Source organism: Bos indicus, chromosome 12 (genome assembly GCF_029378745.1).
Source record: "Bos indicus isolate NIAB-ARS_2022 breed Sahiwal x Tharparkar chromosome 12, NIAB-ARS_B.indTharparkar_mat_pri_1.0, whole genome shotgun sequence".
NCBI classification, from domain to species: Eukaryota; Metazoa; Chordata; class Mammalia; order Artiodactyla; family Bovidae; genus Bos; species Bos indicus.
In genome coordinates, this window is record NC_091771.1 from 75,096,442 (window position 1) to 75,124,026 (window position 27,585).

Below are 27,585 nucleotides of genomic sequence, written 5' to 3' on the forward strand. Positions count from 1 at the left end.
TGAAGGGCCATCTTCACTCCAGAGCCCTCAAGGGTCAACTAAGGTCATCTGGCCCATGATCCAGCTTTGTTTTTTTCCCTCTGCTCTATCCAGTTTCTTCACTCTTAATTCCATGAGTGCTAATTCCAACAACACCCCTAATAAACATCCCAACACTAAACTCCATCTGAGTCTATATCCCAAAGAACTAATCTGTAACATACATCAAAAACATTCCAGAATTTGAGAAGGATTTTTATTTGAAAATTTCTGGTTATACACATAACATCTTAAAATCCCACAAATAGAAAACAAAAATGGTGGAAACAAGGACTTTGTGTGTCAATATTTTAAACCTTTGGTTTAAAATCTCACTCTAATGTTCTCTGACCAAAATGAAGTTAGGTTATATATTAATATCAAAAGAAAACTATTACATCGAATCATAAGAAACTGCTATTTTTATGAGCTAATACAGGTTGACTGTTAGCAATTTACATGGCTAATATAAGAGAAAATAGCTATTAGTATTTGGAGTTTAGAGAACATTACACTGATGAATAACTCATGAGTGAAATATATAATAATGAATCAAATTAATAATTGGAAAATACATAACACTATGATTATTGATCAGTGCTCAGTACCAAAACATGTAGGCTACAGCTAAAGTGGGCCTTTAGGTGGAATAAAAAAGTAGGTTTTATGTACTTGCATAGGGGGAAAAAAGTTTAAAAATTAATATGTTTCCAATTGAAGAATTTAGAGAAAAAAAACTCAGATGAAGAAAAGTTGAAGGAATGGAAGAATATGATGAGCTAGAAAACATAAAATCAGAATCAATCAAGCACAGAATTTGATTCTTTGAAAATTAAAAGGAAAAAATCAAGCAAGATTATTCAAGGAAAAAAAAAAGGTTCAAAGAAAATTAAAAAGCAAAATAGAACCCAATTATAGCTACTTAGATATTAAACATATGAGATTTTATGAATAATTTTAAGCCAATCAAGCTGAAAACTCACATGAAATAATTAATTCATAAAGAATGAAACTTACCAAAAATGACTGTAGAAATAATAGTGGTCTAATACCAAGTGGTCTAAAATAACCACTAAAAATAAACTAGATGGTGATGGTTTCATGACACTGTGAATGTGGCTAATGCAGTGAATTGTATGTTAAAATGGTTATTATAGATATATTATGTTATAAATTTAAAAAGTGTAAAATATAGAATACAATACAATTCTCCATCTAGAAGACAGTGATCACCTAGAAGGGCTCCTATTTTGAGAAAGCATATTTTCTCTTCCTTCTGTTTTAGAACATATAATCAAATATTATCTTTACATATTTTAAATCAAGTGTCTTTTAAATTTGGGCAGAGGATACCTCTCTTTCCTATCTCACATAAACTAAAGTATATTTTTTTTTTGTTTTTTCTTTTGTATATCTCTATTTTAATCAGAGATATTTATGTGCAATAATGGATCCTAGCACTGTTAAAGAAAGTGGTAAAACAAATAATGACTTCATACGGTCTTCAAGTAAATAGAACCCCTGATAAAATTGGAAAGTAATATGTAATTTTAGGAACAGTAAAAGACATCTGTGACAACTTTCTTTATACCTCATAAAATGAGTTTTGGTTCTGGAGTCTTTCAAGGCATGAAACCTTGTAGACAGCTTTCACTGGTGGACTTCACCTCTGATTTGGATAAGAAAAAATAGTATAATATATAAATAAAAATAATAAATCATTTTGTTAGAGCTTGAAACCATTGGGTAAAATTGGAGAAAAGAAGTCCAAATAAACTATCATCTATGTGTAAATATTTGGGACTAGTGTAAAAAAAGTATAATATAGTTTTTACAGTGCAAAAACTATTGGAAAAACACCTTTGGAATAGACTTGACATCATGGTAGAATCACAGTGCTGACTCAACAATCATTAAGGCTGAGGGCTGTCCATTGGAAACATTCATAACCACATGGCCACTGTGAGTAACATCTGGTTATTTCTTTTTGGTGTGTGCCTGAAGGGGAAGTGAAGTGAAGTGAAGTCGATTAGTTGTGCCTGACTCTTTGTTACCCCATGGATAGTAACCTGCACCAAGCTCCCCCATCCATGGGATTTTCAAGGCAAGAGTACTGGAGTGAGTTGCCATTTCCTTCTCCAGGGAATCTTCCCAACCCAGGGATCGAACCCAGGTCTCTCACACTGTAGACAGACGCTTTACCATCTGAGCCACCAGGGACGTGCCTGAAGGGGAAAAAGAACAAATTAAAAAAAAAAATGTTTAAAGCATTTTAAAGTCTTCCTTTCTAAGGCAACACATTTGGAATACATGTGGAAGATGTCCACATCTTCATATTAAACAATCACATAGCTACTGGAGGCAAAATTTTAAAAACCATGAATGTGCTTATTCTATTCAGGAAGTAGTCCCATTAGAATCCTCAGTGGGGCTGGGCTTAATGCCAAATAACCTGTAGATTCACTAGAGTTCTGATCATTCTAATTCACAGATATGCTTTGTTACTATAGTAAATTAAAAAGCAAAATCATTTTACTGACTCAAAACCTCAAGATAAATTAAAACAGAGTGACAAAGATGCTAGGAAATCCAGCATCTGCACGACGGTTTCTCATTTTCACACATAAAATGAGCTCAATAAATCTGGATGTTAGCATCCAGTTGTAATCCCTGTATTTTGTAAATTCTGATTGACAAACATTGAAATCCTGGATATATATATCCAGCATTTCAATGTTCGTCAATCAGAATTTATATATATGAAATATGCTGCTGCTGCTGAGTTGCTTCAGTTGTGTCCAACTCTGCCTGACCCCATAGACGGCAGCCCATCAGGCTCCCCCATCCCTGGGATTCTCCAGACAAGAACACTGGAGTGAGTTGCCATTTCCTTCTCCAGTGCGTGAAAGTGAAAAGTGAAAGTGAAGTCGCTAAGTTGTGTCCAACTCAGCAACCCCATGGACTGCAGCCTACCAGGCTCCTCCGTCCATGGGATTTTCCAGGCAAGAGCACTGGAGTTGGGTCGCCATTGCCTTCTCTGATATATGAAATATATATATATATATATATATATGAAATATATTTACACATATATATATGAAATATCCTGGCATTTAATTTGTGTGGCAAAAGCTATTAGAGGGCCTATAGAAATGTGATCTGTGAATAATTGGTCCCAAGAATGAAAGAAGAATCTAAAGCTTTAACAATGACTCAACCAAGCAACTTCTCTAAAATGTAAGATGATACCCAAAATAGGACAGTTCTTTGCCAGCTTGATTTTTTGAATTCTACCAATTTTTAGCTGAACTGGAAGAGACAGGCTTTCTGATGAATGTATAATCAGAACACAAAGGAAATGAGATGCTGTCAAGTTTCACTGTTTCACAACCATCACTTTTGAGTAGCTGTATCCTATCTCAGTTTCTTGACAAATGCACATAACAAAAATGAAATAATATCAAGACTTGTGAGCTTTTATCTCTAAAAGTGTCTGGGTGAAGAAAAGATTTCAAAAGTAATTTTTCCCCAAAGAATGTGAAAACTTTTGTCTTTAAAGCAGAAAATGTACCATCTATGTGAGACTCATTCTTGTCATATGATTCCAGATCTATTTTACAAAAGAGGACTCCAAGTTCATTTGTGGATGTTGTTAACAAAGTTATCATGAGAGATAATGGACTTCATACATGAATACAAAAGTTCTGAAACCCCTACCTTCATATTAGTTGTACTTTCTTTTCCTCTTCTTGCTTGCATACTTGCTATCCTCAAAACAGAACTGTATATGAAATTATATATTAAAAGACCACTATATATAGACCACTTAAGTGGTCTATATATTAAAAGACCACTTAAGGAGAAAAATAAAATTCTCCAAAAGTACTTGGATTCCACTGGGTGAAATCTGAGACTATTTTGATTCAAAATGCAAGGATTTAAAAGTCAGGCTTTTGGTGGCTAATTGCATATCATCTCTCTCCTCGATTTTTTTTAAGCTAGCCATGCTTGTATGGTTATATATTTATGTACTCTCTTTGTGAAACTAAAAACAGCCAAAAGAACACATGGAAAAAAAAAAAAAAACACTTGGAAATATAATTCATTTTCTCCCAGTTGACAGTCCTCCCAAAATTAGCTGGCTCCTTTCCCTATAACCCTTCTCAACATAATTTTTTATTTTAAAAAATGTTATCAGCAGCAACTTTTAACCAAAATGATCTTCACTTCATGGTCTAAAATACTTGAAACTAAATAATGAAAACAAGCTTCCTGTGTATAAAATCCTTGATTTGACCTTCCTCTCTCCCATCTGTTGTCCTGGTGTAGACCACACTCTGGCTGACAGCAGGAGTGAGAGAAGGCATCTTTTCCAAGAGCAGGTTATGAAGGGAGTTGAGGTGACTGAACACTTGTTAGCAGAGACCTCATGGTCTCTGCTGAGCCAGGGATGGAGAAGCCCAGTCTCCACTCTCTCTCCTGGGACCACTGATGACCCTAGAAAGATCACTTAAGCTCACTCTGCACCAGCTGCCTCATTGGTGAAACAAGACAGTGACCTACCTCATAGGAACTAAGAGATGGCTACAAACTGCAGGTTGAAAACAGGCTGAGCTAAGGGTTGGGTGTGATTACAATGCTGCTCAGAGATGTGGCCCCTTAGTCCACAGAACGTAGCAATATCACATGATTTATGGCATGAGAGGAAAACATCTGGGAAGCCCTTTGTTAATCATTTGATTTTATCTTTACAGAAGCCCAGAGTAGAAGTTAAGACACAATTAATTCACTTAATATGGTAAAAGATTACTAACACTTTCTAACATGGGACTTTAAGAAGTCATTTAGGTTCTCCTACCTCAGTTTCTCCATCTAAAGGATAATACTGGCAGCTCAGCATGGTTGTGAAGATTAAAAAAGATGATGTCAAAAAAGTTCAAATTCAAGGCAAGTGTATCAAAGGATCCAATATTGGGTTTCTTGAGTCATTTTCGGTTCTTCTCTTGGGTTTGGTTCATTATAGTTCCTCCAGTATAGGTTGAAATTTAGTATTTATACTCCAGCTTGTAAACAAAGCTACCATCATGGAATTAGATATCACTAAAAGCAATAGAGCAATAAAAGCTTTCCTGCATGGATAAAGGAATCAATATATTGAATATACTGAATCAGTGGTTCAATATATAGAGAATTATGGCTCAAGACTCTGACCATTCATTCTTACTAAGCTACATGGTCCTAGTTCAATCCCAATAATCCTCAAACTCCTGTCCTTTTAATTAATTGGCTAAATAATTATTTCATTGAAGTATATAGCTGATTTACAGTGTCTTAGTTTCTAGCATCAGAGAAGGCAATGGCACCCCACTCCAGTACTTTTGCCTGGAAAATCCCATGGATGGAGGAGCCTGGTAGGCTGCAGTCCAGGGGTCACTAGAGTCGGAAACGACTGAGTGACTTCACTTTCACTTTTCACTTTCATGCATTGGAGAAGGAAATGGCAACCCACTCCAGTGTTCTTGCCTGGAGAATCCCAGGGACAGGGATGCCTGGTGGGCTGCCATCCATTGGGTCGCACAGAGTCAGACACGACTGAAGTGACTTAGCAGCAGCAGCAGCAGCAGTTTCTAGTGTACAGCAAAGTGATTCAGTTATACACACACATTCTTTTTCAGATTCTTTTTCCATTGTACGTTATTACAACATATTGAATATAGTTCCTGATGTTATACAGTAGGTCATTGTCTCTTTTATATGTGAAAGTATGTATCTGATAATCCTAAACTTCTAATTTATCCCTCCCTCTCCTTTCCCTTTTATTAACCTTAAGTTTGCTTTCTATTTCTGTGAGTTTTATAAATAAGTTCATTTGTTTTTTAAAAATTAATTCCACATATAAGTGCTATATGATTTTTGTCTTTCTCTGCTTCACACAGTATGATAATCTCTAGGTCCATCCATGTTACTGCAAATGGCATTATTTCATTCTCTTTCATGGCTGAATAATATTCCATTGTATGTGTATACAAAGTATATGCATGTGTCTATATATGTATGCATCACAAACCTAGATGAATAAATAGATAAAGAAGATGTACGTATATGTATATACTCATACTGTATCTTCTTTACCCGTTCATCTGCCAGCAGGTATTTAGGTTGCTTTCACATCTTGGCTATTCTTAGTACTGCTGCTATGAACACAAGGATGCATGTATCTTTTTGAATTATAGTTTTGTCTGGGATATTCCCAGGAATGGGATTGCTGGATAAAATGGCAACTCTATTTTTAGTTTCTTTGAGGAATTTCCAGACTATTCTACAATCTGGAATTTCCATACTGTTCTGCAATTCCATACTGTGACTGCACCAATTTGTAATCACATCAACAATATAAGGAGGTATCTTTTTTTCCATACCCTCTTCATCATTTATTATTTGTAGACCTCTAAATGATGTCCATTCTGACCAGTGTGAGGTGATACCTCATTATAGTTTTGAACTGGATTTCCTAATCATTAATGATGTTGAGCATCTTTTCATGTGGCTGTTGGCCATCTGTACGTCTTCTTTGAAGAAATGTCTATTTAGTTCTTATGCCCGTTTTTCTATTGAGTTGTATTTTTTTGTTGTTTATGAGTTGTAAGAACTTTTCATATATTTTGGAAATTAAGCTTTTGTCAGTCTCATAGTTTACAACTATTTTCTCCCACTCCATAGATTGTCTTTTCACTCTGTTTATGGTTTCCTTTGCTCTGCAAAAGTTTTTAAGTTGCTTAGGTCTCACTTTTTTACTTTTGCTTCCATTACTCTAGGTTAAATTTCTCATCTTTAAAGCAAGTCTAACTTTGTGTACAGTCTTCCCAGGTAGCACTAATGATAAAGAATCTGCTGCCAATGCAGGAGCCTCAGGAGATGTGGGTTCAATCCTTGAGTCTGGAAAATTCCCCTGTAGAAGGAAATGGCAATCCACTCCAGTAGTCTTGCCTGGAAAATCCCATAGACAGAGGAGCCTGGCCGATTATAGTCCATGGCATCACAAAGAGTTGGACACAACTGAAGCAACTTAATACGCATGCAACTTTGTCTACATATTGGCAGGTATATTATCAAAGTTAAAGAGTACTAGAGAGTTAAGATTTCTGCTTTTTGATTAACTGAATAGTGAATTTTCTCTCCCCTTATCCTCTCAGAAATCACCCTAAACAGCAAGAATATTGGTAGAAAAAAAATAAGGGTAATCCTTGATGAAATCAGGAGTCATTTGAAACTTCAAAAGACAAAAAGATCTCAACAGGCTGCCTTAGACAACAGGATACAATCAGCTGTGGCAAGACAAACAGAGGCTACCTAAGGGAAACAGATCTCAGCTATCATGAGTGAGCAGTTCTCCAACTAACTGGTGAATTCTAAGGTATTTAATGAGGTATCATAAAAACCACTGTGTTTGTGTGAGGCATATACACTGTCAAGGACCTTGGAGAACAGAAATTCTGAAACACAAGCATCATTGTAACCACCCATCTCTGCAGGCTAGGGAATATTCATTCTCAATTTCTCCCTAGCTTGCTTATCCTCTCTGTCTGTCTGTCTGTCTCTCTCTCTCTCTCTCTCTCTCTCTCTCTCTCTCTCTCTATCTTTTGGTTATAAGAAGCTTCTGTACTAAATAGAGAGAATCCCCTCTAGCTTGAAGTGATGCCCTGCAAATATTAATATATGACCTAGAAAAAAATCACTTAATCCAAAGGAAAGCAGAAGGAATAACAATAATAATAAAGTAGTATAGGATCTATAAAATACACAAATAATGTGCTCCCTGGACCAGCTCTCTGACCTTCGGTGAACCCTTGACCTAATCACCTCATCCATGATGTGGGCTTAAAAATAAAAGACCATCATGAGAATAAAGTGAAATCATACATGTAAGAACTATGTAAAATAAATTATAAAGAACTACACAAATAGTCAGTCATGACTGACTGATTGAACAACAGCAACAACACACAAATGTAGTTTGTGTATATTTCCTGGAGAAGGAAATGGCAACCCACTCCAGTATTCTTGCCTGGAGAACCTCATGAACAGTACGAAGAGGCAAAAAGTATGACACCAGAAGATGAGCCCCTCAGGTTGGAAGCTATCCAGTAAGCTACTGGGGAAGAGGGGAAGACAATTGCTAATAGCTCCAGGATGAATTAAGTACTGGGCCAAAGTGGAAACGATGCTCAGTAGTGGATGCATCTGCTGGGGAAAGTGAAGTTTGATGCTATAAAGAACAAAATTGCATAGGAACCTGGCATGTTAGGTCCAAAAATCAAGGTAAATTCAAAGTGGCCAAACAGGAAATGGCAAGAGTGAACATCAACATTTTAGAAGTCAGTGAACTAAACTGGAAAGGATTGGGTGAATCTAACTCAGATGACCATTAAATCTACAACTGTGGACAAGAATCCCTTAAAAGAAATATAGTAGCCCTCGTGGTCAACAGAAGAGTCCAAAATGTAGTACTTGGGTGCAATCTCAAAAATAACAATGATCTTGGTTCATTTCCAAAGCAAACCATTCAACATATAATCCAAGTCTATGACCCAACCACTGATGCCAAAGAAGCTAAAGCTGACTGGTTCTATGAAGACCTACAAGACCTAGAACTAACATTAAAAGAAAGAATATATATATATCCTTTTCATCGTAGGGCATTGGAATGCAAAGATAGGAAGTCAAGAGATACCTAAAGTAATAGGCAAGTTTGGCCTTGGAGTACAAAATGAAGCAGGACAAAGGCTAACCAAGTTTTGCCAAGAGAACATATTGGTCATAGCAAACATCCTTTTCCAACAGCCCAGCAGATGACTGTGCACATGGACATCACCAGCTGGTCAAAATTGAAATCAGATGATTATGTTCTTTGCAGCCAAAGATGGAGAAACTCTACATGGTCAGCAAAACAAGAACTGGAGCTGACTGTGACTTAGGTCATCAGCTGCTTATTGCAAAATTCAAACTTAAATAGAAGGACGTAGAGAAAATCACTAGGCAATTCAGCTATGGCCTAAATCAAATCTCTTATAATTATACAGTGGAGGTGATGAATAGATTCCAAGGATAAGATCTGGTAGACAGAGCATCTGAAGAACTATGAACGGAGGTCTGTAACAGTGTATGGGAGGCAGTGACCAAAACCATCCCAAAGAAAAAGAAATGCAAGAAGATAAAGTGATTGTCTGAGGAGGCTTCACAAATAGCCAAGGAAAGAAGAGAAGCAAAAGGCAAAGGAGAAAGGGAAAGATATACACAACTGAATGCAGAATTTCCAAAGGATAACAAGGAGAGAAAAGAGGGTCTTCTTAAATGAACAATGCAAAGAAAGGGAGGAAAAGAATAGAATGGGAAAGACTAGAGATCTCTTTCAAGAAAATTGGGGCTATGAAGGAAACATTTCATGCAAGAATGGGCATGATAAGGGACAGAAAACTCAAGGACCTTACAGAAGCAGAAGAAATTAAGAAGTGACAAGAATACACAGAAGAACTATACAAGAAAGGTCTTAACAATCCAGATAATCACAATGGTGTGGTCACTCACCTAGAACTGGATATGCTGGACTGTGAAGTCAGTAGGTTTTAGGAAGCATTACTATGACCAAAACCAGTGACGGTGATGGAATTCCAGCTGAGCTATTTAAAATCTTAAAAGATACTGCTGCTAAAGTACTGCACTCAATAGAGCAAATTTGGAAAACAGCAGCTGCCACAGGACTGGGAAAGATCAATTTTCATTCTAATTCCAAAGTAGAGCAATGCCAAAGAATGTTCAAATTACTGCACAGTTGCGCTCATTTCCCATGCTAGTGAGGTTATGTTCAAAATCCTTTAAGCTAGGCTTCTGCAGTACATAAACCAAGAACTTACAGACATACAAGATGGGTTTAGAAAAGGCAGAGGAACCAGAGATCAAATTGCCAATATTTGTTGGATCATGGAGAAAGCAAGGGGGTCCCGGTAAAACATCTACTTCTGCTTCATTGACTAGGTTAAAGCCTTTGACTGTGTGGATCACAACAAACTGTAGAAAATTCTTTAAGAGATGGAAGTGCCAATCCACTTTACCTGCCTCCTGAGAAACCTGTACACAGGTCCAGAAGAAACAGTTAGAACCAGACATGGGAAAAAGGACTGGCTCAAAACTGGGAAAGGAGAACATCAAGGCTGTATATTGTCACTCTGTTTATTTAACTTAAATGCAGGGCAGATCACGTGAAATGCCAGGTTGGGTGAGTCACGAGTTGGAATCAAGAATGCCGGGAGAAATAACAACAATCTCAGATAGGCAGATGATACCAGTCTAATGGCAGTAAGCGGAGAGAAGCTAAAAGAGCCTCTTGATAAGGGTGAAAAAGGAGAGTGAAAACCTGGCTTGCCACTCAACATTAAAAACAGTAAGATAATTACATCCTGTCCCATCACTTCATTGCAAATAGACAGGGTAACAGTGGAAGCAGTGACAGATTTTCTTGAGTTTCAAATTCACTGTGGACAATGACTACAGTCAAGAAATTAAAAGACGCTTGCTCCTTGGAAGGAAAGCTATGAAATATAAGAGTTGGAGGGGAAAAAGGTGGAATATTATTCATTGGATCTAGAAAGATCTACTGAGAAAAAATGTAGGTCACCTCTGTTTTCTAATTTGTGAAGAAAAATCCTACATGATACTAATATCATGTTCTCCATAAGTCTTTGTTGTTTAGTATTACGTCCAGTTAGAGCGTTGGTCTGTTTGCTCTACCAAAACCTCAATTTAGCACTCTAGAGATCTCCTTTCCTGTGATGATACCATCTGCTTGCTCAGTCTTTGCTTTATTACTTTCTGTGTGTGAAATGCCTCTACAATTGCATTTCTACTCTTTAACATTGTATGCAGTGACTTGTTCCTCAAATGTGCTGCTCTGACTTTAAATTTGTGTCCCACCAGTAAAGTTCAGATTCAACTCCCAAAACAAACAAAAAGAATTAGTTCCAGTTACCCCCTTATGCTTCCTGTATCTTCTGGAAGATGGAAGTTGTCACCAGAATAAATCATGAATTCACAATACCTTAATTCTATAGTCTGGATGGTGTTTAAAGGTATACAAAGCATTTTCTCAGAGATGAGGTGTGTGAGAGCACTAAGTACTGTATATGATGTGAGAAAGGTGCTCAAAGAGTAACATTCAGGTCATGTAGAATCTTTCTAGCAAAGGTGAGGTGATAGTAATCAACTGTACGAATGTGATAACTGAGGTCTCATTGTACAAATGTGATAACTGAGGTGACAGCCTAAAAACACAAAAATAAATAGAAAATAGCCTATATTCCCTCTGTCAATGTTTCTTCTTATTCTTTCTCCTTAGAAGAAGATCTGTACTTTCCACTGTTCAGAGGGTAGGAAATTGTCCACGATCACAGAGCTGTTGGAAGAGTTGACAAATTTGGCTTGTTCAAGCCTAGACTGGGGACAACAAAGATTGTGTTCTGAGCTTTTTGGAAGTACTTACATTTTATGCAAATGTAGGGAAACTGCACTTGGAGCCCTATATTTTTTATGCCTGAAATTCACAGAGCACTTTCATCCACTATAGTGTCTCCCATTTAGAGCTTCCCTCCTAAGATATGACAAGCATTTGTGAGACCCTGTAAAGCTAGTCACAAAACAGCCAGAAATCCCACAAACCCTTTTGTTCTTTTGACCTTAGGCATTTCACATCAGAGGGATATATCCCCAACTATGTGTCAAAATCCTCAATTTAAAAATGTGTTTTCATTACATATAATCAAACACTGAGTAGTGAGAAATAGATTACTGAATTCTAGATGGGTCCAGATATCATAAGATATTGGCTTCAACACCCATATTTAATAGATGAGGAAGTCCCTTAAGAGGAAGGTGGCCCTATATACATAACCATATACATTGCCACTCATCATTGAAACACTAAGATCATGGCATCCTGTCCCATCACTTCATTGCAAATAGAAAGAGTAAACGTGGAAGCAGTGACAGACTTTATTTTCTTAGGCTCCAAAATCACTGTGGACAGTGACTACACCCAGGAAATTAAAAGATGCTTGCTTCTTGGAAGGAAAGATATGACAAACCTAGACAGCATATGGAAAAGCAGAGACATCACTTTGCCCACAAAAGTCACATATATAGTGGCTCTATACACATAATTAATGTTATGCTAGTTTGTAGCAGACACAGAATTAGAAATCTGTTCTTTCAGTAAATGTTTCAAATCAACTGTAATATTCATGTAGAAAGAGGCATAGGTCATAGAATTAGAAAGCTTGTTGATTCCTGGCCTAACAATCTTGCAACTAATTTAACAATATTTATTGGTAAGCTAAATTTCTGTGTTGTTGTTGTACAGTTGCTAGGTTATGTCTGACTCTTTGTGACCGCATGGACTATAGCATGCCAGGCTCCTCTGTCCTCCACTATCTCCTGGAGTTTGCTCAATCAATTGTGTCAGTGATGCTATCTAACCATCATGTAATCTGCCTCTCTTCTCCTTTTGCATTCAATCTTTCCCAGCATCAGTCTTTTCCAAAGAGTTGGATCTTCACATCAGGTGGTCAAATTATTGGAGCTTCAGCTTCAACATCAGTCTTTCCAATGAATATTCATGATTGACCTCCTTTAGGATTGACTGGTTTAATCTCTTTGCAGGCCAAGGAGCTCTCTAAAGTCTTCTCCAGCACCACAGTTCAAAAGCATTAATTCTTTAGGGCTCAGCCTTCTTTATAGACTAACTCTCACATCCATACATGACAATTGGAAAAGCTATCACTTTGACTATATGGATTTTTGTGGGCAAAAAGATGTCTCTGTTTTTCCATATGCTGTCTAGACTTGTCAACTAGCTGTTCCTTGATAGCACTTACATCCAAAATGTACTGAGAGCCAAAACAATCTTGAGAAAGAAGAATGAAACTGGAGGGATCAACCTTCCTGACTTCAGTCTATAAAGCTAAAGTCTTCAGACAGCAGAGTACTGGCACAAAAACAGAAATGCAGACCAGTTGAAGAGGATGGAAAGCTCAGAGATAAACCCAGGCACCTGTGGGCACTTTATTTTTAACAAAGGAGTCATGAACATACAGTGGAGAAGAGACAGTTTCTTCAATAAGTGGTGCTGGGAAAACTGGACATCTACGTATAAAAGAATGAAATTAGAACACTCCTTAATGCCATAAATTAAAAAGAAACTCAAATTGGATTAAAGACCTAAATGTAGGACCAGAAACTATAAAAACTCTTAGAGAAAAACATAGGCAGAACACTCTTTGACAAGATCCTCTATGACCTGCCTCTTCGAGTAATGGAAATAAAAGCAAAAATAAACAAATGGCACCTACTTAAAAGCTTTTGCACTGTGAAGGAAACCATAAGCAAGGTGAAAAGACAACCCTCAGAATGGGAGAAAATAATAACAAATGAAACAACTAACAAAGGATTATCCTCCAAAATATATAAGCAGCTCATTCAGCTCAATAACAAAAAAATAAACTACCCAATCAAAAATTGGGCAGAAAACCTCAACAGACACTTCCCTAAGAAGATATACAAATGGCTAATAAACATATAAAGAGATGCTTAACATCTCTCATTATTAGAGAAATGCAAATCAAAAGTACAATCAGGTATCACATCACACTGTTCAGAATGGCCAGCATCAAAAAATCTACAAACAAATGCTAGAGAGGGTGTGAACCAAAGGGAACTCTCTTGTACTCTTGGTGGGAATGTAAACTGATATGGCCACTATGGAGAACAGTATGGAGATTCCTCAAAAACTAGGAATAAACTACCATATGACCCAACAATCCCACCACTGGATATACACCCTGAGGTATGGTTTCATCATTGAAAAAGACACATGTACGCCAATGTTCACTACAGCACTATTTACAATAGCTAGGACATGAAAGCAACCTAGATGTCAACAGATGAATGAATGAATGAATACAGATGAATGAATACAGAGATTGTGGTACATATACACAATATTCAGTTCAGTTTAGTTGCTCAGTTGTGTCTGACTCATTGCAACCCCATAAACTGCAGCACGCCAGGCCTCCCTGTCCATCACCAACTCCAGGAGTTTACTGAAACTCATGTCCATCGAGTCAGTGATGCCATCCAGCCATCGCATCCTCTGTCATCCCCTTCACCTCCTGCCCTCAATCCCTCCCAGCATCAGGGTCTTTTCCAATGACTCAACTATTTGCATGAGGTAGCCAAAGTACTGGAGTTTCAACTTCAACATCAGTCCTTCCAACGAACACCCAGGACTGATCTCCTTTAGGATGGACTGGTTGGATCTCCTTGCAGTCCAAGGGACTCTCAAGAGTCCTCTCCAACACCACAGTTCAAAAGCATCAATTCTTCAGCACTCAGCTTTCTTCACAGTCCAAATCTCACACCCATACACAACTACTAGAAAAACCATAGCCTTGACTAGACAGAACTTTGTTGACAAAGTAAGGTCTCTGCTTTTAATATGCTGTCTAGGTTGGTCATAACTTTCCTTCCAAGGAGTAAGTGTCTTTTAATTTCATGGCTGCAATCACCATCTGCAGTGATTTTGGAGCCCAGAAAAATAAAGTCTGACACTGTTTCCTCTGTTTCCCCATCTATTTCCCATGCAGTGATGGGACTGGATGCCATGATCTTAGTTTTCTGAATATTGAGCTTTAAGCCAACTTTTTCACTCTCCTCTTTCACTTTCATCAAGAGGCTTTTGAGTTTCTCTTCACTTTCTGCCATAAGGGTGGTGTCATCTGTATATCTGAGGTTATTGATATTTCTCCCGGCAATCTTGATTCCAGCTTGTGCTTCTTCAAGCCCAGTGTTTCTCATGATGTACTCTCATGATGTGTGAGTAATACACAATATTACTCAGCCATAAAAAGGAATGCATTTGACTCAGTTCTAATGAGGTGGATGAACCAAGAACATTAAACAGAGTGAAGTAAGTCAGAAAGAGAAAAACAAATATATATTAGTGCATATATATGGACTCTAGAAAGATGGTATTGATAAACCTATCTGCAGAGCAGCAATGGAAATGCAGACATAGCCAGTGGAAATTTGCAGTATCATGCAGGGAGCTCAAATCCACTGCTCTGTGACAACTTAACATGATGGAATGTGGTGGGAGGGAGATTCAAGAGAGAGGGAACATATGCATACCATGGCTGATTCATGTTGATATACAGCAGAAATCAACACAATATTGTATAGCAATTATCATCCAATTAAAAATAAATTTAAATTTGAAAAAAATGTACTGAGCACCTATCAGAATGATATGTAAAGGATCTGCAGAGTGTTCTATGCTCTGTAAGAATCTAAAGCCAGAGTTCAACCACCTGTACTCTGCAATACAAAATCTCTCTCATGCACACATGAGTGCATACATTCTGACCCCACCCCCAGCACTGCTTCAGATTCTCAGCAGACCTGCCTTCAGCCTGCAAAGTATTATTAAGACTCAGTCATGACGCTTAATCTCCAGAGGCTTCTGACTGAAAAGGGCACTGAGTGCGTGTTACCAGATGCCTGTTGGAGATCAGGTGAGGAGTGTGAACCCTGGAGACAAACTTCAGTTACAACTCCCTGCAGCAGCCTCACCTGTTTGGCTCTTTCATTGCGGGCAGTGGCTTCAGCCTCACCCAGTTGTTGCATCATCTTGTAAAATAGGCTCTTACTGTTTTGCAGCAAAACATGTGGTGGACTGTATTCTTTCACTGTCCCTGAATCCAAAACCTGTTAATCAGCAGAAAGAAACCCATTAGCAGCATGCAATGTATCCCAGTAACATATTGTAACTCACACAATATTTTGGAAAGGGGCAGGAGGAGAAAAATGGAGATAATCTATTTAGGTGGTAGGCCTTGTGCTATGTAAATGGTTTGATTACCTTGTTTTACCAGGCAAAATCCTAATGAAACTGTGCAACCTCCGATTGGGACTTGAACCCATGGTTTTTTAATTAGAATCACTCACCTGGTGTCTGGACGTACTGAAGTTCAGGTGCTTTATGTCTCAGCTCAGAAAGAATTCAGTGAGAGACAAAGTGATAGTGAAGAAGTGGATTTGTTTAGAGAGATAAAGATTCTATTGTATCTCTGTTGTATACTTGATAAGAATGGGTTCCAATAAAACAGTTATTAGTCAAAAACTTCACTCTCAGTACTTATATGGTATGGAAGCCTTAAGAATATGTTCTAGAATATTGGTCCACAGATTTCTTCTTCACCTTACTGTAGCAAGAATCACAAAATCTTAGGAAAACTACCTTCTTACAGGGTTTTCATGACAGATTCTTCTATTTCAGCTAAATTTTATCAAGTCCTCCTTTTCAAAGAATTCACTGATTTAGCTATTACGATGTTTTGTTTCCCTGGAGAAGGAAATGACAACCCACTCCAGTATTCTTGCCTGGAAAATCCCATGGACAGAGGAACCTGGCAGGCCACAGTCCTTGGGGTCACAAAGAGTTGGACATGACTGAGCGACTGAACACACACGTACAGATTCTATAGACAGACTGCAGGCCATCTCAAAAGGCAAGAGTGGCTATAGCAGAAACACACTCAAGGGACAGAGTGTGGATCATCTCAGAAGGCGAGAGGCCTCTGATTATTTAACTTATATGCAGTATACATCATGAGAAATGCTGGAACACAAGCTGTTGTCAAGATTGCTGGCAGAAATATCAATAACCTCAGATATGCAGATGACACCACCCTTATGGCAGGAAGTGAAGACCTAAAGAGCTTCTTGATGAAAGTGAATGAGAAGAGTGAAAAAGTTGGCTTAAAACCCAACATTCATAAAACTAAGATCATAGCATCTGGTCCCATCACTTCATGGCAAATAGATGGGGAAACAATGGAAACTGTGACAGACTTAATTTTGGGGGGCTCCAAAATCACTGCAGATGGTGGCTGCAGCCATGCAATTAAAAGACACTTGCTCTTTGGAATAAAAGTTATGGGCAATCTTGACAGCATATTTAAAAGCAGAGGCATTACTTTGCAAAAAAGGCCCATCTAGTCCAAGATACTGTTTTCCCAGTAGTCATGTATGGATGTGAGAGTTGGACTATAAAGAAAGCTGAGCGCCAAAGAATCGATGCTTTTGAACTGTGGTGTTGGAGGAGACTTTTGAGAGTCCCTTGGGACTGCAAGGAGCTCCAACACGTCCGACCTAAAAGAAATAAGCCCTGAATATTCATTGGAAGGACTGGTGCTGAAGCTGAACTTTGACTATCTGATGCGAAGAACTGACTCATTTGAAAAGTCCCTGATGCTGGGAAAGATTGAACGTGGAATTAGAAGGGGATGACAGAGGATGGTATGGTTGGATGGCATCACTGACTCAATGGACAAGAGTTTGAGTAAACTCCGGGAGTTGGTGATGGACAGGGAGGCCTGCGTGCTGCAGTCCATGGTATTGCAAAGAGTCGGACTGAACTGAACTGAAAAGAGCACTGAATCTCTTGTCAGAGAGGTTAAGATGCTTTTTGAATTTGGCTGTGGTTGTAGTTTATTATTCTGAGAGTGAAAGGCTGGCAAAAAGAGCTCCTACTTAAGCAGCTTTAACAGAGCTGCTTTGCATAGAATAAATTTGTAGAAATCCAGTTTTCTCTTTGGATAAGACCAAAGAAGCAAGAAAGAAATTGGGCTCCAAATTCCAGTGATCACAGCCTGGCATAGCACACAGGGAAGCCCAGTCTGAATTGCTGAGGCTCTAAATCTCTTTTGTCACAAATTATCTTTCCTTGTTTCTTTCCTTTATCCAACTGCCTACATTTCAGCCACTTTATTGCTCATTAATATGTCCACTAATTGGATGCTGAAAGGAAGAGGAGGGGGCTCTTAACTCTGCCTTTCTAACTGTTGGTGGCTTTGCTTAATAGTTTCAAAGGGAAGGAAGAGTCTGAAACAATTGACCTAAATGATGTACCCAGGAAAACAGTTTTGATGTGAAGTCGTTTCCTGGTAGCTTAGACAGTAAAGAAAATGCTTCCAATGTAGGAGACCCAGGTTCCATCCCTGGGTTGGGAAGATCCCCCAGAGAAGAGAATACCTACACACTCCAGTATTCTTGCCTGGAGAAATCCCATGGACAGAGGATCCTGGCGAGCTACAGTCCATGCAGTTGCAAAGAATCAGGCATGACTGAGTGACTACTACCACTACCACTATTAGAGTAAATGTATCTTAAGAAAATACCCTGAAACTATAAGCAAGACACAGGTTGTGTTTCACATCTAGGTATTGTACTTAATCCATACTATGTCATTTAGTGGGAATTGTTCATCAAGTCTCATAAAGGCCATTTTCCCACTAACCTTTTTTTAACTACTGTGCATCACTGCTAAAGGCATCTTTCTCAAGAGAGCTGAAGAATAATTGAATCTGTCACATCCATCTAATTATTAAAATGTCCTATAATTTGGCATGCCAATTTAGATGCCCTCAATGTGCAATTTTACTTAAACATAGAACATATAACTACTCCTCTTGACTTTGAAGAAGAAAAAAACAAAACAAAACAAAACACAATTTTAAAACACAGGTCTATCCCATGCCAAAGACTAAGTAAATAAGTATGAAATTGGGGCAGCAGACAGATGGGCCCCAGGCTGCCCAGCTGGAGTTTGTCCTCTCTGGACAGATACTCCAAGAAGAAGACAATAGCAGAAGGGAGGAGAAGCTGAGCTCTGCCCAGATAAAAGATAAACAGGCCACATTTTCTCATTCTCAAGGTTAAGGAGACCTTCCTACCTACACATGTGCAGAAATGTTCCTTCGGGGTCAAATAGGGAGGGTTCACCACCCCACTGTAGGTGATGTCAACCTACCCATAAGCCTCTTCTCTAGGATCCATCTTGCCTAAGGGATGTATGCACACACATGGGAGGACCTTGAGATAAACCAAGTACAGACTCCGAGTCAGACAAAACAAGATGATTGTCCAAAGGAAACCCAGAAAAAATGCCCCATATAAGTGATTTTACCTATCAAAAGTGTACCACTCTTTCTGAGCCTGCCCATGTGACTATCTACACATTATCATTTTCCCTCCTACCGAGCCCTTTGTTTCACTACTGTCCATCTGCTTGTGTAAATCCATTTATACAAAGTCAGAAGTCCAGGCTTTGTCACTGGCTACTGGCCCTTGAGGCCTGGTGCCTGGGATTCAGAGCTTTCTATGCCTCAGCCTGACTTCAATCTCTGTCCAGGGAACCAAAATCCTTCTTCAAGTTGCTGCAGGCTGAGTCGCCTGAGATCAAAAGGCTCATAACTTCATACAATGAACAACTTTACATTCTGCAAAAGCAACAACTTTTAAAAATCACCACTTTAGAGTTGGTGAAAAAGAGTTCTCTGACTATAAAGACTTTATATATTTTAATGAAAATATTATTAATATTTTGTCCTTGTCCAACTTTCTACTTTATTCAAATTTGAATGAATAGTAAATTTTCCAATTTCTCTCGCACTGTCTAAAACACATAAATGCCACTGAGATGAGTAGTTATTAGAATTGGCTTTCAGAATTTTCCACAGTTTATTGTGATGCACACAGTCAAAGGCTTAGGCATAATCAATAAAGCAGAAATACATGCTTTTCTGGAATTCTCTTGCTTTTTCCATGATCCAGAGGATATTGGCAATTTGATCTCTGGTTCCTCTTCCTTTTCTAAAACCAGCTTGAACATCAGTAAGTTCACGGTTCACGTATTACTGAAGCCTGGCTTAGAGAATTTTGAGCATTATTTTACAAGCATGTGAGATGAGTGCAATTGTGCGGTAGTTTGAGCATTCTTTGGCATTGCCTTACTTTGGGATTGGAATGAAAACTGACCTTTTCCAGTCCTGTGACCACTGCTGAGTTTTCCAAATTTGCTGGCATGTTAAGTGCAGCACTTTCACAGCATCATCTTTCAGGATTTGAAAGAGCTCAACTGTAATTCCATCACCTCCACTAGCTTTGTTCATAGTGATGCTTTCTAAGGCTCACTTGACTTCACATTCCAGGATGTCTGGCTCTAGGTCAGTGATCACATCATCGTGATTATTTGAGTCGTGAAGATCTTTTTTGTACAGTTCTTCTGTGTATTCTTGCCACCTCTTCTTAATATCTTCTTCTTCTGTTAGGTCTATACCATTTCTGTCCTTTATCGAGACCATCTTTGCATGAAATAGTCCCTTGGTATCTCTAATTTTCTTGAAGAGATCTCTAGTCTTTCCCATTCTGTTGTTTTCCTCTATTTCTTTGCATTGATCGCTGAGGAAGACTTTCTTATCTCTTCTTGCTATTCTTTGGAACTCTGCATTCAGATGCTTATATCTTTCCTTTGCTCCTTTGCTTTTCACTTCTCTTCTTTTCACAGCTATTTGTAAGGCCTCCCCAGACAGCCATTTTGCTTTTTTGCGTTTCTTTTCAACGGGGATGGTCTTGATCCCTGTCTCCTGTACAATGTCACGAACCTCTGTCCATAGTTCATCAGGCACTCTATCTATCAGATCTAGGCCCTTAAATCTATTTCTCACTTCCACTGTATAATCATAAGGGATTTGATTTAGATCATACCTAAATGGTCTACTGGTTTTCCCTACTTTCTATAATTTAAGTTTGAATTTTGTAATAAGGAGTTCATGATCTGAGCCACAGTAATCTCCTGATCTTGTTTTTGTTGACTGTATAGAGCTTCTCCATCTTTGGCTGCAAAGAACATAATCAATCTGATTTCAGGGTTGACCATCTGGTGATGCCCATGTGTAGAGTCTTCTCTTGCGTTGTTGGAAGAGGGTGTTTGATATGACCAGTGCATTTTCTTGGCAAAACTCTATTAGTCTTTGCCCTTCTTTCCATATTCCAAGGCCAAATTTGCCTGTTACTCCAGGTGTTTCTTGACTTCCTACTTTTGCATTCCAGTCCCCTAAAATGAAAAGGACATCTTTTTTGGGTGTTAATTCTAAAAGGTCTTATAGGTCTTCATAGAACCGTTCAACTTCAGCTTCTCCAGCATTACTGACTATGCCAAAGCCTTTGACTGTGTGGATCACAATAAACTGTGGAAAATTCTGAAAGACATGGGAATACAAGACCACCTGACCTGCCTCTTGAGAAATCTGTATGCAGGTCAGGAAGCAACAGTTAGAACTGGACATGAAACAACAGACGGGTTCCAAATAGGAAAAAGAGTGCATCAAGGCTGTATATTGTCACCCTGATTATTTAGCTTCTATGCAGAGTACATCATGAGAAACACTGGACTGGAAGAAGAACAAGCTGGAATCAAGATTGCCGGGAGAAATATCAATAACCTCAGATATGCAGATGACACCACCCTTATGGCAGAAAGTAAAGAGGAACTAAAAAGCCTCTTGATGAAAGTGAAAGTGGAGAGTGAAAAAGTTGGCTTAAAGCTCAACTTTCAGAAAAGGAAGATCATGGCATCCGGTCCCATCACTTCATGGGAAATAGATGGGAAACAGTGTCAGACTTTATTTTTGGGGTTTCCAAAATCACTGCAGATGGGGACTGCAGCCATGAAATTAAAAGACACTTACTCCTTGAAAGGAAAGTTATGACCAACCTCGAGAGCATATTCAAAATCAGAGACATTACTTTGCCAACAAAGGTCCAGCTAGTCAAGGCTGTGGTTTTTCCTGTGGTCATGTATGGATGTGAGAGTTGGACTGTGAAGAAGGCTGAGTGCCGAAGTATTGATGCATTTGAACTGTGGTGTTGGAGAAGACTCTTGAGAGTCCCTTGGACTGCAAGGAGATCCAACCAGTCCATTCTGAAGGAGATCAGCCCTGGGTGTTCTTTGGAAGGAATGATGCTAAAGCTGAACCTCCAGTACTTTGGCCACCTCATGTGAAGAGCTGACACATTGGAAAAGACTCTGATGCTGGGAGGGATTGGGGGCAGGAAGAGAAGGGGACGACAGAGGATGAGATGGCTGGATGGCACCACTGACTCAATGGACGTGAGTCTGAGTGAATTCCGGGAGTTGGTGATGGACAGGGAGGCCTGGCGTGCTGCGATTCATGGGGTCGCAAAGAGTCGGACACAACTGAGCGACTGAACTGAACTGAATATCTAAAATACCAAAGCCAAAAAAAAAAAAAATAGTGCTCTCAAAAACCAATAGGATTAATAATATAAATGGTATAAAGATCATTTTGATCAAAATACTTTAAGCTAGTCCAGGTTCAATGCATGATACAGGGTGCTCGGGGCTGGTGCACTGGGATGACCCAGAGGGATGGGATAGGGGGGGAGGTGGGAGGGGGGTTCAGGATGGGGAACACATGTACATCTGTGGTGGACTCATGTCAATATATGACAAAACCAATACAATATTATAAAGTAATTAGCTTCCAAAAATAAATTAAAAAGAAAAAAAATACTTTAAGCCATTTCAGTATTAGTGCCTAGTAAAAATTGGCACTTGCCTTCCACTTCTATGAGAACTAGATCACAAACCACTTCAGCCACTGACCTTCAACACATCCTAAAAGGAGTACAGGGTGGAGACTCGGATTGAGACACTCTGTGCCCTGGGAAAAATTGGCAGAATACGCCTTCAGATACTTAGATACTGTTAGGAGAAGGTTTTTGTGAGCCTGATTCTTGCATCTTCTCATATCTAGCCCAATTCTTGCATGTCCTCATATCTAGAAAAGCACTAAAATCAATAACAGCAATATCTGCTCTTCATGATTAGCAACAAGCCTCTGCCAAAAGCTGTACTTAGCTGGACATACCCCGCTTCACAATCACATCTAACACTGACCCTCTACTCCTTGGAGTAGTTTCTCAGAGCGATCTGAAATGCTGTCTCCTAGGCCACAGTCCTCATTTTGCCCCATATGAAACAATTCACAATTCTCACATTGTGCGTTTTTTTGTTGTTGACATTACTAACTCATTATATTTTATAAGGGGAGTTTTCAGTTTTAGGTGGGGGGATGACAGAAGTGTGATAGTTTGTTGCAATGCTTGATAATTTATAAGAACTTAAAATTTAACTTTTTAAACACTTTAAAAATGCAAAAAGAATACATTTCATTAATACTCTTTTAATAGGCATTAAACAAAATACAGTATCTTAAAGTGAACTGCATTATGAATACAGCCTCAAGTGGACAGATTCACAAGGTTTGAGAGATGGGATGCCCTCCCATATAAATGGAGTGTAACAAAGGCTACAGTAACCATCAGATCCATGAAAGCATCCCATAACTAAAATAGCAGTCTTTGGATTTGGAATGGAAAATAAAAATAGCTGTGAGTTGAGGATTTACTGTTTCATATGCTTTATAGTCATCATTCTTAATTCTCAAGAATGTCTCTCAAGAGTAGACAAACAAGGTTCATGATTTCCATCAATCCACTCTTCCATTTATCCCTTCCTTTTTCCCTTCCATCTTCCCTATCCATTCATCCATCCTGTAAGCACTGAATATCTATCACCAAAGCACTGTTCTAAGAATGGGAGATTCAAAGATGAGCAAGACAGTCTATCAAGAAGTTCATGGCCAGACACAGATGAAGACTGATGTGCAGTTAAATACTTTGGCCAAGGCAGTAGAATCAGCAGATGGCAGAACTGGGATTTGAATCTAGGACTGAACTTTCATTACTTCCTCTGCATGTGAGTTACAAGTAAAAGACACTGTTAAATTATTTACCATAAGTAAAATAAGAGACATGAGAAGTTTAATATTCAATAGTCTAAAATATCTTTCCATATGGATAATACCTAATATTAACTTTGTTTATAGTTTAAGAAAATATGCATGTAAACATAAACATTTATCCTGTCTACTTTTCAACTGTAATTTTATTATACTCAGGCACAAATTATTTACTGTGTGCCTGGGATATATTCACACACAAAAAAAAGAAAACTAGTTTTATTTAACTTTAATGATCAATAAATATGAAATGGCCCACAGTCAAAACATATTTGAGGAAAACAAGTCAATTTTCATTAGTTTCTAAATTTATTCAGCAAACATTTACTTCATATTTAACTGCATTGATAGCACTATGCTAGATGCTCTAGAAGAGGAAAACACATATGTCAGGGAGCCTATACTTAAAGGAGAGAGAGAAGAAAATCCATAAGTGTCTATAATGCAAGAAAACAAATGCATGACAAGGAGGAGCTGAGTAACAGAAGAGATGATTTCTGGCCAGAGGTTTGGAGGACAAGCTTCAAGGAGGACAGAGAGCAGAGAGCTGGGCCTTGAAGAATGAATAGCCTTGAACATGCAGAATTGGAGGTGAGTCAGCAGACTCTGGTCACTCCAGACACAGGCAACCAAATAGACCAAGAGGGTTGGTCGCTAGCTTGGGATCTCCTCCAGAGCAGGTTTATATGGTTTTCCATGTTCACTTTGCATCTCAGGGCTCTGACATTGTACATGACAGGAATCAGGCATACAATGCTGCTGCTAAGTCACTTCAGTCGTGTCCGACTCTGTGTGACCCCATAGACGGCAGCCCACCAGGCTCCCCCATCCCTGGGATTCTCCAGGCAAGAGTACTGGAGTGGGGTGCCAGCACACAATACATGCTGATTAAAAGTTAAAAACAAAGGAAACTAAATTCAGGGTATGACAGGGTGACTGCCCAATGGTGTAATTTGGCAAGACTGTAGGATAAGATCAAGGAGGGAACAGATAAAGCTGGCAAGGGAAGCCACTTAGGCAGTGGGTTACAGGGGTGACAGGATTAGGGATGTGGACATGGAGGACCACATGCCTGATGGCTGTGGGTAAGAGGGAGGGTGAAAGGGAAAATGAAAGACAAACAAGCCAGTGTTGAAGATAAAGGCTTGAAACTTATTGTCAATGTTGCAAATGAAGAAAAAGAAAAGGGGTAGTCAGAGAGGAGGGGGCACTGACAGGAACAGAATGCAGTGTGGTCAACACTCATGTCAGGAGCTACAAGAGTTGCACTGGAACATAGACTAAAAGAAGGCCAGGAATAGAATTTTACCAACGTAGCCTCTATGCTTACCAGTTTTGTCAAAGATTCTAGGTGTTTCAGAACACATAAACATAAAACAACTCTAAATTTTATGTACAGAAAAATAGGTACAATTTTGAATTATTTTTTAACATTTTATGTCTATAAGGAAATGTTCCTATAATCTCTCACTTTCCCCATTCTTCCTGTAACCCAAGTTGAACTAAACTGAACCACACATTTAAGTTAGTGTGATAACAATCCCTTGATCTGAGAAACTCTCCAGGAATGCCAATCTCAAATCATTTGCAACTCTCCACTGTTTAAGGACAAATGCATTAAGTGAGATAAGTCAGTCAGTTACATAAGCTCAATGAAGATGTGTTTATCTAGGTAGCTGTCTTAGACATAAAAATTAAATGGACCTATTGCAAAATAATTTGATTCATTTTCTTTTTTTAATTTTTACTTTATATGGAAGTATATTTACTTTTAATTTTTTATTACATTGGAATACAGTTGATTAACAATGTTGTGGTAGTTTCAGGTTTACAGCAAAGTGAATCAATATACATGTTTCCATTCTTTTTCAAAATTTTTTCCCAATCAAGTCATCACAGAACATTGAACAGAGTTTCCTAATCTATACAGGAGGTCCTTGTTGGCCATCTATTTTAAATAGAGCAGTATGTGCATGTCAGTCCCAAACTCTCAATCTATCCCTCCCTGCACAATTCCCCTGGGTAACCATAAATTTGGTCTCTTGTCTCGATGTTAGTGAGTTTGTTTCTGGTTTGTAAATAAGTTCATTTGTATCACTTTTTTTTTTTTTTAAATTCTGCATGTAAGCGATACCATATGATATTTGTTTTTCTCTGTCTGAATTACTTAATTTAATATGATCATCTCCTGGTCCATCCATGTTGCTGCAGATGGCATTATTTCATTCTTTTTTATACCTAAGTAATATTCCATTGTGGGCTTCTCTGGTAGCTCAGACGGTAAAGAATCTAGCTACAATTCGGGAGACCAGGGTTTGATCTCTGGGTTGGGAAAATCCCCTGAAGGAGGGCATGGAAATCCACTGCTGTATTCTTGCCTGGAAAATCCCCCTGGACAGAGGAGACTGGCAGGCTACCGTCCATGAGGTCACAAAGAGTCGGATACAATTGAGCAACTAAGCACAGCACAGCACAATATTCCATTGTGTATATGTATCACATCTTTATCCATTCATATGTCAACTGACATTTGGGTTTCTTCCATGTCTTGAGTATTGTAAACAGTGTTTCAGTGATCACTGGGGTGCAGGTATCCATGTTTTTCTCTGGATATATGCCCAGGAGTGGAATTGTTAGATCACACAGGGGCTGTTTTTAGCTTCTTATGGAACCTTCATAGTTTTTCTTCATTTGTTTGTTGCTGTGCTGGGTCTTAGTTGTGGCATGAGAGATCTTCATTGTGATGCACGAGCTCAGTAGTTGTGGTGTGTGGGCTTAGTCGCCCGAGCATGTGGGACTTTAGTTCCCCAACTAGGGATTGAACCCAAGTCCTCTACGTTGGAAGTCAGATTCTTTACCACTGGGCCACCAGGAAAATCCCTCCAGTTTTTCAATAGTGTCTGCAGAAATTTACATTCTACCCACAATGTAGGAGGGCACCCTGTTCTCTGCACCCTCTCTAGCATTTATTTGTAGATTTTTTGATGATCATCATTCTGACTGGTATGAGATCTCACTGTAGTTTTGATTTGCATGTCTCAACTGGGCAGTGTCCACCAGACTGGAAAAGGTCAGTTTTCATTCCAATTTCAAAGAAGGGCAATGCCAAAGAATGTTCAAACTACCACACAATTGCACTCATTTAACATCCCAGCAAGGTCATGCCCAAAATCCTCCAAGCTAGGCTTCAACAGAACATGAACCAAGAAATTTCAGATGTATAAGCTGGATTTAGAAAAGGCAGAGGAACCAGAGATAAAATTGCTAATATCCAGTAGATCATAGAAAAAGCAAGATAATTCCAGAAAAACATCTACTTCTGCTTCAATGACTACACTAAAGCTTTTGACTGTGTGGATCACAACAAACTGTGGAAAATTCTTAAAGAAATGAGAATACCTTACCTGCCTCCTGAGAAACCTGTATGCAGGTCAAGAAGCAACAGTTAGAACTGGACATGGAACAACAAACTGGTTCCAAATTGGGAAAGGAGTACCTCAAGTTTGTCACCCTGCTTATTTAGCCAATAGGCAGAGTACATCATGTGAAATGCTGGGCTGGATGAAGCTCAAGCTAGAATCAAGATTGTTGGGAGAAATATCAATAATCTCAGGTATGCAGATGATACCACCCTAATTGCAGAAAGCAAAGAGGAACCAAAGAACCTCTTGATGAAAGTAAAAGAAGAAAATGAAAAAAATGGCTTAAAACTCAACATTCAAAAACTAAGATCATGGCACCTGGTCCCATCACTTCATAGCAAATAGATGGGGAAACAATGGGAAAAGTGACAGAT

The 27,585-nt window shown here is 38.7% G+C and overlaps 1 protein-coding gene across 1 annotated transcript in view; it reads right to left on the reverse strand.

Moving 5' to 3' along the window:
* Window positions 1-209: 209 nt before the first annotated feature.
* LOC139186123 (ATP-binding cassette sub-family C member 4-like) overlaps window positions 210-27,585 on the reverse strand; it is a 38,797-nt gene continuing 11,421 nt past the window's right edge. The window contains exons 4-5 of the mRNA XM_070799922.1: window positions 15,694-15,828; window positions 210-2,243 (exon numbers count right to left, since the gene is read on the reverse strand). Coding sequence (XP_070656023.1) covers window positions 2,217-2,243; window positions 15,694-15,828 — 162 coding nt within the window. The 3' untranslated portion in view covers window positions 210-2,216. The remainder of the gene's footprint in view (window positions 2,244-15,693; window positions 15,829-27,585) is intronic.